The sequence below is a fragment of the Cottoperca gobio genome, chromosome 10 (assembly GCF_900634415.1).
Source record: "Cottoperca gobio chromosome 10, fCotGob3.1, whole genome shotgun sequence".
In the NCBI taxonomy this organism is placed as follows: domain Eukaryota; kingdom Metazoa; phylum Chordata; class Actinopteri; order Perciformes; family Bovichtidae; genus Cottoperca; species Cottoperca gobio.
The window spans coordinates 15,868,898-15,886,150 of NC_041364.1; the positions used below are offsets into that span (position 1 = coordinate 15,868,898).

The 17,253-nt window shown below is 43.6% G+C and overlaps 1 protein-coding gene across 4 annotated transcripts in view; it reads right to left on the reverse strand.

Moving 5' to 3' along the window:
- nlgn3a (neuroligin 3a) overlaps window positions 1-17,253 on the reverse strand; it is a 175,248-nt gene that overhangs the window by 39,936 nt on the left and 118,059 nt on the right. For all 4 annotated transcript variants that reach the window (XM_029441561.1, XM_029441563.1, XM_029441562.1 and 1 more), the window contains one exon: window positions 969-1,154. In XM_029441561.1, the coding sequence (XP_029297421.1) occupies window positions 969-1,154 (186 nt within the window). The remainder of the gene's footprint in view (window positions 1-968; window positions 1,155-17,253) is intronic.

Consider the following 17,253-nt stretch of genomic DNA (forward strand, 5'->3'; position numbering starts at 1 on the left):
AAAAGCACTGTGTTACACTTCCAACCATGCGCGTCCAAAGCAGCATGTTTGTGGCTTGTGAACATGTTCACAAGCGAGCTACGTGAGCGTGGCTGAATGTAAAGATTTTCTCATTTGGAATATTTCCCCCACATAAACACTGCAGAAAAACATAAACATTGCTATCCAACAACACTTCAATATCCTAATAGTCTGTCACGTACCCACCGCTGCTATCATTTAAACGCAAAAAGAATCTGCCAGCTTTTTAAAAACATGGGGCGAATATGAGACTGACTGTAATATTTCCAGGTTAAGGATGATGCTCTGTCTGTTTGGCTCTGCAGGGTGCACTTCATGGACGGAGCTTAAAGAACCACCAGCTCATCCGCATGAGCCAAAGCACTTTCTGCAAGAACTTACCTATATACCAGTAAGCCTCCATCCTAATTCAATGATGCATTAGAGGAGCACGAGCATGAGGGATGTTTATTGCATGTCCAGGTTCAGTGCGCATGCTGCATTTATTATTAAAGACAGGGCTAACGTGGGCAGTACATCATCATGAAGTAGCACTAAGGTAGCCAGCAGATAAACAACATAGCTTACAAAAGAGAACCGTATGTATATCATTTAGCATGCCACTAAAAAGCTCTCCCTAGTACACCATGTCCCCTTTTTATCTACCTTACAAAGACACATTATACCTAAATGTTTGTTTCTCATATAGAGAGGGATACTAGCAAACCAGCAGAGTACATCAAGACCTACATGTGATTTGAAATCTGCCGAGATGGTAATAAACATCACAATCATTTAAATGCAAACATCTGCTTCTTTCGTCATGCTGTGCCGTACAGAAGAATACATTACTCAATAACTCTCGAGCTGCATCGCCAGTTTGTAATATCAAGCAGCCTACACACCAGCAGGCATGAGCTCCACAGCTGTATCACCTCCCCCGCCCCCTCATCTCTGCCGTACTGTACCTTCAGAGTGGTGGGAGAGGGTGAGCAGGCTGACGCATGAAGCTCCGATCCCAGAACCAAACACAGTGATGCGGTTGGAGTCTCCTCCAAAGAAGCCGATGTTCTCGCTGATCCATCTCAAAGCCTGGATCTGATCCAGGAGCCCGTAGTTCCCTTTAGCAGCCTGGTCACCGGTACTGAGGAAGCCTGCAACACACACAGACATTAATACATTAAAAAGTCACCCAAAGAAAGCAAAATGAATAAATCACTTTGTTATACATACTGACATTTGCACTTAATTTGCACAAGATAAAAAAGTAGGTTGTCTGCAACTTGCACATGCAATATGTCACGGATATTTATTCCCCATGTGCACCCGCAGCATAAAATGTTATCCGCAGTGACTAACCCCACCCCGATTTTTTCAGAAGAACCATCACGTCGCGTGACAACAGCGCTGAAATCATGACTTATTAGATGACACGGCTGTTGGTAAAATAGGAGTGCGTGTGACCACATGTCATCTGCACCTTATGTGAAATCAATGGCATGTCTCCCCGGGTGAGCACCCATCATCGGATATATTGAGCAGTCCTGATGAAAACCGTAGGAATCTATGAAAACTCCACAGACGGAGAGAAAAAGACACGATAATAAGATTTACAATCATTTTGATGCTGCAAAGCCCTCCGTATGGACTGCAACCTCGTTACATCTCCTATCAGTCACCACCTTCCTCTGACATATTTAGGTTCTCCTACTCGGAAGAAGCACACACTTTCAGTCTAAATATTCACAACAGGCACTATCCGTGCGCATTTTCCTCCCGTGTCTGTGTAATCTGCTCTATGATACCTTGAGATGGACAGTTGGTCTCTTTTGGGCACATCAGAGCCCATGTTCACACACCACCCTCTCCCAGTTGCTCTCCAGGGCCTAAACCCTGCTGAATGATGGGTAATCGAGAGTCGTGGTAGAAGATCAAAGGCAAGCAATCCCAGAAGTCCAGACACTGGACTCAGTGTCCATCAAACCCCTGAACATGCATGCAAGGTGATAGCTAGGAGATGTGCGTGGAAACCAAGACCCCCCCCCCCTCTTTCAGGGGCAGCACTTCACAAGCAATAAATGTGTTGGTGTTAAATGCTTGCGAGCCTCCAGTGATGTTCCTTCAGCAACACAGCATTGTTTCTAACATCTATTTCATGGTCTATGCCTCCATATAATGATGAGCTCTCTGTGTTTAAGTCCTAAGGGTGGAAAGGGAATAGTTTTGATATCAACCATGCAGAAATAAATAAATAAATGTGTGTTTTTGACTCAGGTCAGCACAGCGATGCTCACTTCAGATACACACTGATTAGAAAGCAGCTGCTCCGGGCTCATGTATGTACAAAAAGGATGACATGTCCTCCAATCCTTATTTTTTTGTCTTTGTGTGAATCAGAGTCTACAGAGGGCATAGCCTTCTGCCCCACCCTCAACCGCACACCCGTCTCGCCACGAGTGCGGGCAGTTACAAAGAGGGTGGGCAGGAGAAAGGCCAGGCCTGATCATCGATAGGAAAGAGACGGTGGCACAGGAAGCAAAGCAGGAGACAAATGGATCAACAGATGGTCTCCTTCAGACGCATCCCTGAGGATGACAGAGCAGCAGGGCACACGCAGAGAGAGGGAGAGAGCGAGAGAGCGAGAGTGAAAGAGACAGGCAGAGGAACAGAGACAGACGCAGACAGAGAGGGAGAGAGGGGAGGACTCTAATTGAAGAGCTTTTCCTTTTCTTTTCCTCTCGCAGCGCCTCCTTGTGTTCCGTCATAACTAAAGGACAACAGCTTTTACAACCCTCTCCCGGGTGCCGTGGAGAGAGAGGAGATGTGCCTCTCCCAGAATAACCCTCATTTGCGAAATGGTTCACACTTCACCAAGTGTATGTCAGATGGGTTAAGAAATATCAGGAGACTGACATGTGAAAGGCATTCTGTGCAACTGTTAGTCTAATTGAATAGATATAGCAAACGTTATCCATTTGGCATTGTAATATGAGGCATTACTAAATGACAAAATGTAAATGGGTTTGGATCCCCAGCTGGCAGAATAAAGAACTGCTCAATTGTCTATTCTTTTGGTGATTGTGATTTATTTTTTTGTTTAGCCGTGTTGATTCCTCTGCATCTATAAATGAAACTGGTCATTAAAATGTAGAGGTGGAATCCAATATCTTAAACAACAAGACATGCTGCAGGCGCCATTTAAAAATACATCTAATATAGCTACTGGTTATGTTTTAATTGGAAAGGTGACAGAAAGTATTTTCTTTGGAAAGCAATTAAGATAGCAAAGTAATTGTTTTTATGCATGATTATTTCTATTTTACATATATAGCAGACCGTTGACTTTACGCTTGTGCTCTGGACGTGTTTGGTCTGTTTTAGTTTTCTGCATGACCTCTGGACCTTCTACTTTACTTGAATACGGTACAGGAAATGACTTACATAACTCACGTAACATACTATGCCTTTGTGTCTTATTTTAGTCATCTACATTTCCGAACCTCCTTACTCACCAGGGATTGGGTTATAGATTTCCAGATCTCGCAGATGATCTCTGTCTCATCAGTACTGCGTGGGTTCTGGCTGCACATGAACCGTGATGTGCAGTGCTCTATCTGTTCACAGCTCACTCCTACACAGGACCTTGGGATTCTGGGCTGCAGCTCAGTGCTTCTTAACTATTTGGTCAGGCTCCGTGCTTGACTTCGCTACTCAACGTGACACGTCAATTGAAATGTTTAATACGCGCTAGGTGCCGCTTTACAATAAGCATTTAATTATAAAATGTAATCACATTATATCCATCTTCGTTAGCTGCCTGAATTCAAATCGATATTAAAGTTCTCTTTTGAAATGATCTGACCAATTCACTTTGGTAAAAACACCAAATGTGGGATGTTTCACATTTAATAACTGAGGAGAAGGCAAAGTGTTACATCTTCAGGCTGAATACCAATGTCGCATATGGTTTGCCTTAAAACAAGGCATTATTTTGCATATCGAGCTCAAGTGGTTCAGTCTAAAACGTTTCGAAATAGGCACATCTAAAAAGGAAATAAATAACTTGAAGTTGAACTACACAGGATAAAATAAATCATAAAAGTGAACCATTTATGCCAAAATGCAAATGTATTTAATAAGATCTGTTGAGAAACCTGGTTACATAAGTTGCAAAAGGTCATGCCAACAAATAACATTTCAAAATTGTCTCAACACTTAAAACAAAGATACTTAAAAAGTGAATCTAACATGTGTAAACAAGTCAGTTGGATGAGACATGACATTTGCATGAGAGCTGTATACAAACTGTATGAGATAATAACAGTGATTCTGTGCTGTATCCCTGCATGATAGAACTGCAATTTGTCCTGACTCTACATGACGTGGTTTTGTCTCGTGTCTCAAAGCCGCTCTTCCTTGACAGTGATGCGGTGCACTGCTGTGTGAAGACTTGATATTTTCTACTTGTGGCAGCACAGAGTCAAGAGATTCAGTCCTGTCCTCAGCCATAGTGGCAGCGGCGACCGTGGTCCGGTCGCAGCTAGGTCAGATTGCACCTGTCATCTTGCATCATCCTTGCCGGACACAACATTGTGCGTCTGTAGTGCGGCTCCCCCTACGAGGAACCGAGCTGCCCTTGTCACCTTAACTTGACCAGAAGGGTCAGTTAATGTATACAGCATGGCAGCGTTCCCTCTCTGCAGTGTTTGAGCTTCAGCCAACGTGCCGGAAGCAATACACGAGCAGAGACCTGGACATCTCCGCTGAAATGCAACACCTTTCCAATTCCACACATTTTCACACACCAGCCACAATCATTGCATCACCTAAATATCAACAGACAGAAAAAAAAGCCAGCACTGAGCGTGATGCCACATAATGCGTTTCGCGGCTTGATCGTATTTTATCAATAAGCATGCGCCACTATCTCAGTCTAAACTGAGTGTCTCCGTCTCCTGCTGCGCCCCGCCTGTGATTTCCTTTAGCCATGCCTCTCAGCATTGATATTGCTCTATTGATTATGATTTAAATGTCTGTTTCCTATACGATGGGCAATAACTCAGAGTGTAGCGGAAAGAGGTGATGATAGTGATCGCTCCGACCCCAGATATCTCTCTTAGCCTGGTCTCCCAGATAATGGAATGTGTGTGAAGTAAAGGCAGGGGGTGAGAAGGGGGCAAGGAAGGGTGAGGGGGAGGGCAAAAGCTTGTTATTGAGCTCAAGAGTGAGCCTACATATGGACAGATGGAGGGAACGGATAGGGGAAAAGAGAGGAAAAGAGAGGAGGAGGATGGAAATAACAGCGGTGACGTAACTGAGGGAAAGTTTTTTGGCTTTCTGCTGGATTCATTATTGCTTTTACTTTGCCTTCTCCCTGTTTCTTTCTCCCTCTCAACCTCTCCCTCTTTGGGGGTGCCCATTAACAAGGCCATCTGTGTCTAAACTCTCCTTTGGTACTCCCCCCCACCCTCCCATCTCCCTCTTGCCCTCTCCCTCTATCGTTTCTCCCCCCTTCTCTTCTCTGGGGAAATAAAAGCCCACACAGTCGCAGCCTTGACAGCCTCCCCTAAGAATCCCCCACTACAAAAGAGCTCCAACTTCCCCCCAGCCAGGCCTGGGCTGAATGGGAGCCTCTGGGGTGTGGATGAAGAGCAGAGGAGGGAAGGGGGCCACCCTCCACACAGCCACATAAAGGCCCTGTGTGTCGAGCTCACGATGAGCAAGGGACATACCCAGCGGTCCATCCTCCGCACAGAGAGTCATTCCCACAAAATATTTCATCCTTTTTTTTGAGTGAAGATTTCAGCAAGCCGACAAGATCCAAAAAAAAAGAAAAGAAAAGGCAGGGTGAAGGGAAGGGGGCATGTGTCTGAATGAAGGTGACTGCCACTTGGATCAGTGTACAGCTTCAGTTTACAGCTCGCTGCCCAATAACATGGCTGCAGCGCAGTCTGCTCGGAGGGCAGGAGAGCGAGAGAGATAGAGAAACAGAGAAGGAGAGAGAAGGGCAGGCAAGCACAAGAAAGCCTCTTTATGGTAGCCTGAACACTGGAGGCCATTTACCCAACACCACATTCTTGTTTCCGGTGGAAGAGAAAATAAAGACTTGAACAGAGAAACCCAACACTTTTTGATTGTCACCTCTACAAGTGACTAGTTCCATATGAATGCAGTGGGATAACGGAATCAAACTATAACGATAATTAATTTACGAGCCTCTGATTCTTGCCGACCTCATCACGAATCAATAATTGAAGAAAATATCAGACCGCCTTGAATGTCAAAGAAGTCACCTGATGTTTCAGGGGCCTGCCCCCGCGTTACTGGGCGAGTTCAAACTGAATGATAACACGCTTGCTAAACTGCAGGTCTTTGCATCATAATGTGAACAGGCCGATGACTAACAGAAACCTAAATGGTTCAGCTTGAATATTCATCTCAGTTGCACACGATGACACAGATAGATGGGGCGTGTGAAGCATGAACCAACACTGTGACTATACTATGCTCTGAAAAGGTGGCTGTATAGTCTGATGCATGATGCTGAAGATCATCATGTATACTGCACTGCTGTATACAGACTGAGCCAGTCAAATGGAAAATTTGGTTTGTGTGCAACAAAGCGCTGAAGAAAACAAAAAAACAATAGAATGTCAAGAGGGAAAATCTGCACTGCACAAATACCAAAGCTCATCTGACACATATCTGAGCCCTTAAAACCAGGATCTCTTACGGACAGACAAGGGCCTGTTAAAGCAGACAGGGATGAAAAACAGATACTGTAAGTCAGTGCTGGTGGTGCGCGTGGCAGCTGTTGGTCGTCCTGCATGTGACTTCTGGGCTGCTTAATCTGATTGTGTGATGTGTCCCTGTGGTCAGGCGACACTATTCAAGGGCTCTCGTGAACAGCAGCTCTGGCAGCAACTACAAATGAGCAGTTTGCATATGTATGACCCCTGGCACCTGAATGCCACTCAATCACTCACACATCGGCTATAGAGGCTGTCGGCTTTCAGTTTTTATTTTTTTTTATCTCCCCTTCGCTTCCCTCCCACCCTCTCTCCCTCTGCTCCAGCTCCCCGTCATGTTTCCCGTCTTCCTCTGCTCTCAGTGTCTCTCTCTGTTCTCCGTCCCTGCATCCATCTTTCCCCCCGCTACTTATCACCTTCTCTCTTCTCCGTATCTCTTAACATCTTTCCTTTTAGTGAATAGCGCAGACAGTGGATTCTCAAAGACAGCGAAATGCTTTTACATTAAGGGAAGCTTTGCATCTCACAGCTGGTGCGGAGGCGGGCCTGCATGCTCCCACAGAGGGAGAGGGAGACGCTGGGGTTGAAGAGTCACAACTGTGAGGTTAAGCAGCACTTTGGTTCCACTTGGAGGAACATGCATTGTAGAGAGATAGTTTCTAAACAATAATTTGCCTTTACTCAAGTAAGAAATACATAAAAAAATATTATTACTGTACATTCTCCATCCTTTGTTCCAACAAAACCACACTATATGAAAGGTGCTCTGTCTTTTTTTGCCTGTGGCTGCAAAAGTTCAAAGGCATGCTGTGAAACATGACAGCAAGCACGGGTGATGTAATTTGAGAGCTTGGTGAGAAAGTTTAGCACCACACAGCTCCGGGAGGACGGGGCAGTTGCGCAGTGATACGCTGTGATACCACGGAGGAGATCAGAAGCCGGCTTATCAAAGCACATCAGTGGAGCAGAGTAGTGCAGAAAGGTCATCATTTAGAGGATCTTCAAAGCACAACTCCTCAGGTTAGAGTAGCCCTGGTAGCTGGCCATAATAAGTTTAGTTTTGGTTGACCCTTCCTCACCAGAAGCCCAGGCAGCCAACTCTCCAGCTTTTGTTCCTGATAATGTAAATCCTGTCTTCTTATATTTGTTCATTTGTAAAACCCTGCCAACTTTAGTTGTAAATCAACGACAGCAATTTAAATGAACATCTGTTTTCCTGAGGTTTAGCACTGTGGTGTAGCGTGTGAGTGATGTTTTATTTGTCTTTGGAAGTGTATAATATTTTTGGCTACAAAAAGAGGTGCTGCTGCCAGTGGGGTTGTGTTCTGTTTAAGAACTGAATCCAAATTTGACGAGAAGCAAGGATTTGTTAGGAAACGTGCTTTTTGATTATGCTTATTACAAACTGAAAGAAAAGTTTGGACCTGCTCCGCTATTAAGTAGATCTGGTGATATTCTATATTTCTCTTACTGTCAACAAATCTTATGAAAAGAGCAAAACCAGCATTGAATTGATCCTACTCAAAGTTTTGTGCAGCCAAAGCCTAATTTATCTTATTCCTATGTGACATAGAACTCCATTGTTGTCTAAAAACTATTAAAAACACATAAATCAGCCACAACGTGGCACTGGATGACATGTTCCTTTATTATGATGAAAACTTACACCGTTGTTTATTTCGAATCAATCTCACATAAACTGTCCTGCTGCCTTAAAATAGAGCACACCAGAAAAGTCCCCAACATATTTATATACACTTTTGACTCCTGTGTAACATTAACTAAAGAAATACAGTGCTACAAATGTTATAAGAAATGATCTGGCCTTAGATTAGATTGAGAACAAGTATATATTTACGAGTATAGTATATATTTATGATTTTGTTCTGAAAGAAATCTGAAAAAGTGAAGGCTTTAATTTGTTGATTCTCTTTTTAGACAAAGTGATTAATCAAGAACACAATCTACAGATGAATCTTTAATGTAAATAATTGTTAGTTTCAGATCGAAATGATTGCATGACAATTATTACATGGGGCCTAATATTTCCCTTTTACCAAAAACAATCCCAAGTTACCTGATTAGTTATGACAAATGTCTAGTTATGGCAGCCTGACTATAAATAAAGCTGAATAAAGATAACATTTAAAAAGTACTAATATCAGAATTTGAACCTGGATTCATTAAATACTGAATTAGATTTTTTAGGATAAAAAAAAGAAGAAAAGTATCTGCCACCAAGAGCAAGGACAGTGTGCGTTTGGAACAATTAGGAAGTTTATGTGCGTGTCTGGCTGTGCCCTGGGCTTCAGCCATGTGTGTATAAGAGAATAAATAGGAGTGCCATGGCACTGAGTGTGGGTTAGTACGCAGCCACTGTGTGCATAAGTGAAGAGAGAGGGCTTCCAACAGAGTGTGTGCGAGTTTTTGTTTGTTTGTGGGTGTGCTTGAGTGGAGCAGCAGCAGTAGTGTGCGAGTGCTGGGGGTTGGGGGGGATAGTGTATGCAGTGCGGTGAGGGAGGTATGGATATTAATCACTAGGAGGAGCATGGTTCTGTGGCGCCGGGCGGAGATGGATGGGGTGTGAGTGCAGTGATGTCACCCTGACAAATGGACCGGCCATGTTGGCTGAGACTCGCACATCGCCTCTCATTTCAATTAGTTCCTCACACAACAAACTACCTAACGCACAATCTGCAGGTTGCACACACAAACACATACACTTTGGCCACAAACACACCCCCCTCCGGTGCCCTAACCCATAGCGCAGCGCTGTAACAAGATGCACTGATCTGTAAGAGTACAGTGGAGCTCCTTTAATTAATCTAACTCAATTATGACAGCACTTTTGCTTTCAATCCCAGCAGTCACTCATTACCATTCACATTATCAGCCAAGCGTACTGCCTAGGTCTGCGGCCAGCAGACTAGCCAGTGGGAACTGGCAGAGGGTCTGGGTGTGTTTACGAACTAAAGATTGGGCATGCCCGTGTGTTTTCCCACAATATCAATTTGATGAAGTGCCGGAACGATGCAAGCAATGCGAGCAATGCGAGCAGTCGTTTGGCCCAATGGTAATAGCGTGCATTTCCTCTCTGATGTGGAAAGAGGTATATATAAAATCTGTACCAGCCATCACAGTGAGCAGTAGTGCTGACAAACTGAGTTGAGGTATAAAAGGTACCGCCTCCTCCTCACCAGCTGTTTATAGCCTTGTTCTTGAAAGCCTGACATTATTAACAAATGGAGCCACGGCTGATTTTGAGTGTCTGTCACATACACAAGAAGTTAAGCCCTGTTTTCAAATGTCTGAAGTCACTAGCCGGAGGCAGTGAACCTTGTTTGGAACTCCTTCGAGTAAACTTTGACATTGGAGGAGTTCACTATTATGTGGACTTTCCTCCAAATATAGGCAGTGCAGGCAGTGCGGTGTGTGTGGAGAATGGGCCTTTGCCAGGGATTCAGATTGCCACCTTGAAAATACGCCTGTGTTGAAAGAACTCACATTAAATCAACAACGGTGCCATTAATTTCCAAGAGTATTAAAAAGAGACAATAATAATTTATATTTCTACTTCTATTCTATTTATACTATTTCTACTACTTCTACTTCTACTTCTTTTTATGTTGTTATATTTTATATATGTCAAAATAAGCATAATGGCGCCATTTGCTAAATACGCCCTCGAAAAGGCAAACCCATCTCTCTCGTGGTTTTCTTTTTTTAGAAAATAATCAGTAGTGCTAACAACATGTATGGTTTATTGAATAATTTCTTATTTTCTTGGGTATTTTCATCATATACAGATACGCAATGATGATTGCTCAGTTATACGTAAATACGTTCATATTCTCCAATGTCAAGATGTTTGATCATGTGACGATACGATGGCGTGTGCTTCATAACTAATAAATAGCGTGCACTATGGCGCATCATAACAGTGTGCACTGGGAACATGGTAACTACCTTATGCCACTGCTTTGGTCCTAGTCCTCCATGTTAAACTACCTCTTAATCACCATCTTACATCTCCAGCACCTTCTCGCTTTCTGCTTCCTCCCTCTTCCATCGCCATCTGATCTCTGACTCTCTCTGCTGCAACCCTTCTCTTCTTCACACCAGGAGGATCTTGCAAGAGGATCACATTGGAATAAGCTAGGGCAGACTAGGCCATGTGAGACTGAAATTGGCTACGTAGTGCACATTGGAGCGCTAAGTTGAGGATTTGATCGGAGCCTCTTGGGGCTCCAGCTCCATTTCCAGCTTAACATCAGGGGTGGGTATCTCTTCATCTGCCCGTGAAAGCATCAGGAGGTTAATATCAACGCTATACAGAGGAGGGAGCGGGGGGGATGAACTTCATTGTGCAACAAACTTAATTAGACCGCTATGCAACTGCATTTAGCACATCAAAGATTCCTCATTCCTAAGGAGCTCCAAATGCAGATGTTCTATCAGACAATTGTGTGTCAATGCAGCAGCCCTTCTGTGATCTGCGATCAAGTGCATGTTTTTCCATCATGTAATCAAAAGTAGATATACAACTGGAGTGCCATCTACTCTGAGAAAAACAATCAAAGTGGGTGACTTTGGGATATGAATCTGTTGTTGTGTGGATTGCTCACCAAAACTGAACATATACTGTAATACATTCTGCATATTTACGAACCTTGTGGTTCGTAAATATGCAGAATTTATTACCTTCTACCTTGAGAGTGTGCTTGGCTTGCTTGGCTTCACATATTCCTTTGTTGATGAAACATGCCTGTTCCCTCACCCCGTGAAGAGTGGGAAATGAAAAATGGATAAAAAGCTTTTGAAATAGTGTGTATGATTACCATAACACTTCTACAATAGAGCTTGTGTGCTTGTCATATATTGTTGCATGGAACACAAGGGGCATGCACTATACAAAAGACACTTGTACCCATGTCCTACAAATGATGACAATATTTTCTTCATTTTCCTCCCTTTCAATTGATATTGAAGTCTTGTTGCCAATAAGGGTTTCCACATTCGAACAGATGATGTTATTCCTTTTTTCATTTCACTTTGCTGTTCTTCCTTTTAATCTAGCGGCACAAAAGAACTAGATTCCAGCAACAACAAAAAGGTTAGATCTTGCTTTCTGTTTCATCTTGGCCTCCTGCGATCCCCAGGGACGTCTTTCTGTGCTCGTCTGCACTGCTTGGCGATGGGAGATTGTGCCAGGGTTCTGTTTGTTTGGCTTTCTTCCCCCCTCCTCATCGTGCTGAAATCTGCCTGACAGTTCGGCAGCATGGCTCAGGCCCCACAGGAGCTACCGTCAGATAAAATGTCACCGTGGCTTTGTTCCACGTGCCCTATAGGCGGGCCAGATGCACTGGGCACCTGAGCGCCAGAAGGCCAAAGCACAGAGCGAGAGGGTGGTGAAAGAGGAGGTGTGGAGACAGAACAGCGTCCAGTCTTGTTAATTTTGCTGCATGTACCACATTTTGTTAAATGCTTACGTTTTATCCTCATTACAAAATCAGCTTTGATGGACAATGAGATTAGAGGTTTTAACCTTGGAGCTATATGATTATACAACAATTCATCAAATCCTACATGGTTTATCGACACTACTAATTCAGCACCCCTCTATGTGATCGAATAAGAGCGCGCTATGCTCGCCATCGCTTAACATTAACAGCTTCTGAGCCTTAAACTCTTGACATCCACAGTCACACCACATCCATTTTTTCTCTGAATCGCAGCAGGACCAGACCCAGCCCCCGTCTCTGAGCCTCAGATGACTCTTCTCAGTGGTTCCCTAACGAGGCTCGAGCAAAATAGCCGACTGGTCCTCTCACAGTCGAGCACTAGGGCGGTTGCCACTGTCAGCTCCTGTTAACTCAGTCCTCTCTGGTTTACGTTTCAGAGAGCATAAACACACTCATCTCAAAGGAACTCATCCACACTCCTTCACCCACCCCGACTCCGCTCACCCCGCCTCAATAAATTAATAAAGGAAGGAGCAGCTCTTGCAGGTAATTTGATTAAATACGACATCCCTGCTTTAAAGAGCGTGCTGACAAAGCAAAAATAAGACGGGACATTGTCGGAAGAAATTGTCACAGTACTCGTACATGACCCCAGCACCGGTAGCTACGCTCTCCTCCCTCTGGATCAGCTGAGCATCACCACACACACCATTTTCCAAGGACACCTCTGAGTGTTATAGATGAAAAATGCTATATGCTCCAGATTACTGGGCTTGTCAGTCACCTAATTTGATGATATCCCCACCAGATCGCTTCCCTTAATTGAGTTTATTTTGCTATATTTGATAGCAGATGTTCATGAGTTCATATGTTTGAACCGTGGCTGCATGCTGCATGAGCCTGTGGGCTTATCTGGGGCAAATGCTCACACTTTTCAAAACAGACCTAGTGTAAACAACAGCATGAGCTCAGACATTTGTTATACACCAAGGACGCAAATGAGTGTAACCAATTTCTGCCAATTTTGTGCTGAGGGAATTGTATTAGCATATTAGAAGAAAAACTTAATTCAAACGCTAAATTCTCATATTTTAGCTAACATGGTTACTCTGTAATTGCAATATTATTATAAAAGCAACTGAATCAATGTAATCATTTATTTCATTTAAATACAGTGTATGTTCCATTTTCTTCTGGTGAAGACTTCATCTCTTTGTGTGTGTAATGTCATTCCCACTGTCTTTTCTTCTCCTCTCAGGCTTGAGAGGGCTGACTCGAGCTGGGAAGGATGTATCGAGCTAGGACGTATGAATAGAATGACAAGCCAAGACAAGTTGGAGGGGAAACCACTCATTATACAGATTGCTTTGTGGCGTTTCTGGATAGTCGAGGCACAATGTCACCTCTCCTCAGTCTGGCCACGGCCTGAACGAGCATTGCAGCTCGTCTCGCGGCCCCCGATAGCCATCTTCGAGCTGACACACTTTTTTGTTAACTCTGTAACCCTCAGAGTCAGTTTGCCTAGAGGTTACGATGGTGGATTACTGACCCAACAACAATGCCGGTAATGGGAAGGAAACAGACATGTTCTAATGGAAGGAAGGACTGTGAATCTTATTAGCAGGATATCTTGTTTCAGCCAGTGCTCCAGCTGCCCCTCTGGCTCTATGATAGCATCAGCAGCAAACAGCTAGCAGGTGCAGAGCAGAATAAAGCCAATTGTCTTGATCGAATCTTCCCCCATTCTGCCACCCTACATCTATTCCTTCACTTCAGTGTCCACTAACTGGCTGTGTTATGGATAATGCCTATTAATGCTCTCTGCGGTGCTATCAAGACATATGCTGATGACAAGGCTTTCCTCCTGTCTTTGATAGGTTAACTACTCTGCAATAGCTCCCATGTTGGGAGACAGATGGTTAACTGCTCTTCCTGCCTGTGAGTTGTGGCTCACTGACAGTAACATCCCTAACTGTTGGCTACCTGCTAGTAGCCTGTGCAATGGTGGCAGGTTTGTTCTATACCAAGCTCCCAAATTGAGCCTTATCTCCCTCAGCTTGAGAATCCACCTTTCTATCCTCGGGATTGGCGTGAGGAACAGCCTTGAGTGGCAGGCTGCTGCTCTAATTAAACCAGCATTAGTCCCGCTTTTGAGCAGTGTGAGAGTTTTCATAATTACCCGTGCAATTCATTCATTATTTAACTTAACGAGGTGGCTCAGTGGCCAAACATAAAGTGGACCGGAGGGCTAATTTGAGGAAAATGCCACAAAGATATTGAATACCTGAGATTTTTTGTCCCAGCCACCTGTAAAGCTTCTGGATGATGAGGGATCAGGATTTAATGACTCAATATTTGGTCTTATTAGATTGGAAAGTGGTGGAGGTGTAGGCAAACACAGAAAAGCACTCGTATTGCAATGTCTATTAAGTTCAAATGAAATGTAAGTATGACCTTTCTAAGATCCTTAATTCAGCTAAATTGGCTCCAGAGGAGGCTAATTTAGCCCTTTATAGCATGGGGGGAAATGGGCATTAGAGCCGTAGTGCCACCAGCAAATGGTACTGAACCCTGACTTGTTTGCACAGAAAAATGTGTTAGCTTACTATCTCAAAAAAGATGGGGTTTCCCCTGTTCTTTAAAGCCTTAAACTTTAATTTTCCTTCTCCAAACTATTTATCCTTACCCAATTGCAGGTATTACCATTTTAATTTTGACCACCGTGGTATTGTTAGTAAATGTAAATGCGAGTTTACATTAAAATGCAAATGCGGCACGTAAAAGCAGACAGTCAGCATTTTATAATCCTGCATGAAAGATGTTACCTTTGTGAGGCTATGCATTTAGATGCCAGAACTAGGAAACCAACTCATACCGGGCTGTACTTAGAACCCTGCCTGCTCTGGCTGCGGAGATAATTGATACACAATTCATGTCTAAAATGATGGGGGCGGATGATCAAGTTAGACTGGTGTGATACAACCCTGTAAAATTATTGAGTCAGAAGATAATCTGTTTTGATGCAGCCCTTATACCACTTATGATAATTTATATCGTTTTATATTCTCACTCACACGTAACAGCTGGCACAGTGTGACTCATCAAGCCTATGCCCTTTCATATTTCATGAAGAAAAATATAAAAGGTGAAACATCCTCAATATATCGTCGGGTTGAAAAACCATCGTAAATCCGGCTCTGGTGATCTTGACGCTGTAAAGAAGTTGAAGAATTACACGGTTCTTGTGTGAGTCAGGAACAACAGTGACACGCAACTTGAAATCTGAATTCAGCTTACATGGTATGACAGTCTTAACAGTTCAACTAATATGATCTGTGTCATTAAATTTCTGCCACTCAGGAATCCATATCCATTTTAATCCCCGTCAAGCATTGTTAACTTGTTTACTGCTATATTAAGCACCAGATATGCTGCCTCAGAGTGAGGTATATGGCCCGTGGCAATTTGCTTCCAATGAAAGCATTAGACTCACAGCGGTGGTAGAGAAACAATGAATTTAATTACACATGTGTTCTTGTGCGGTGTAGAACCTGTATTTTGGATTTCATCAAATATTTATGGAATACCGAGGTCCATTTCTGTGAAAGAATTACTCACATTGGCACATGCTGTGCAGTGCATATGTGAAATGATGGCTATGTTTACATTAGGCTTAGCTTCCTTGTAGCTGGGTTCATGCATTTGTTTTGTCACTGCTGCTGTGTTTGCAGCACAGATTTAAGGACTGCTGAGTTGGGGAGAGCGAGATTAGAATATACAAAATAAAGTAAAAGCCCGAAAATCTATGGCATTGTTGCAAGTGTAAACTACTTCAAGCAAAGCAGCATGCATGGTGTTTCCGGCACGGACACATCACATCACAAATCAGACAAAAGCCACAGTAAAGCCACTTACTCTGCCTCCACTGTCAGGAAATAGAATAGCATTACCAGACTTGTAACTCTGCTCCAGTGACCAAAAACAACAATATTTCTAATTGTTCTAGCTGGCCCCTGGGGCTTCCTTCACAGAGCTATGACCTCTTTACAATCGGACCACGGCGCACGGCCCACGAGGATTCAAAGGAGAGCCCGGAGAGCCGAGAGTGCGATCCCCTCAGGCTTGGGAGTCATCACCTGAGATGGCAACTGCAAATGCCACCTCCATATCTGTTTGCAAGTCCTGTTTTATGTGGCTGCACACACACAAACATACTTGTACACGCGAAAACATCATACACACACACACACACACACACACACACACACACACACACACACACACACACACACATTTGCACCCACGCACACAAAAGTCAAACACCCTCAGACAGCTCTATTTGTTCTCCCTATCCCCTTGAAAGTACACCTAAGACCAAACCAAGGTGAGATGGACTGTGTATGCTTTTTCAACCTTTCTCCTTCCCGGACAATCTAATAACATCACACCATTGTGATGTAGCAAGGTCGGCCCTGGTCCAAGGTCACTCTCTGCTGGGTCCGCGGCTGAGGAGGTGTGCAGCGAGGAGGGGAGCGGCAGGCACACAGTGAGTTAGATGAGATCTGATCCCAGATCCAAAAGCCCCTCTGATTACAGTATAATACATTTATAATTGAGAGTGATAAGGTCTGTACAATCTGAAATGTTGCAAGTGTGCTGTTGATAATTAGTGACCCTGGAGAACAGTCTTTTTTCTTTCTTCACAGTACAGAGAGTCGGCGCTTGTGATGAGATCCATGCTGATGCGGACAAAATAAAAGCCACCTAAACAGCTGAGCGATGAAGAATTACGCACTTATCAACTACGATCTTATCAGCGGGCAAGTATGATTTGAAAACAGAACCGCAACTTCTGTTGCAAAGCAGTTTGGGTCTTGAAACAATAATCTCTATACTATATAGACTATATATACTATAAAATATTATCCAGTAGAGTCCTCTCTATCTGTTTTCTGGGGGACATGTCAGGGGCTAATTGTTAAGAATTGAGTTATTGAGCTGTATAACCTTCTCGAGCCCCTGAAGGACTAACACCAATACAA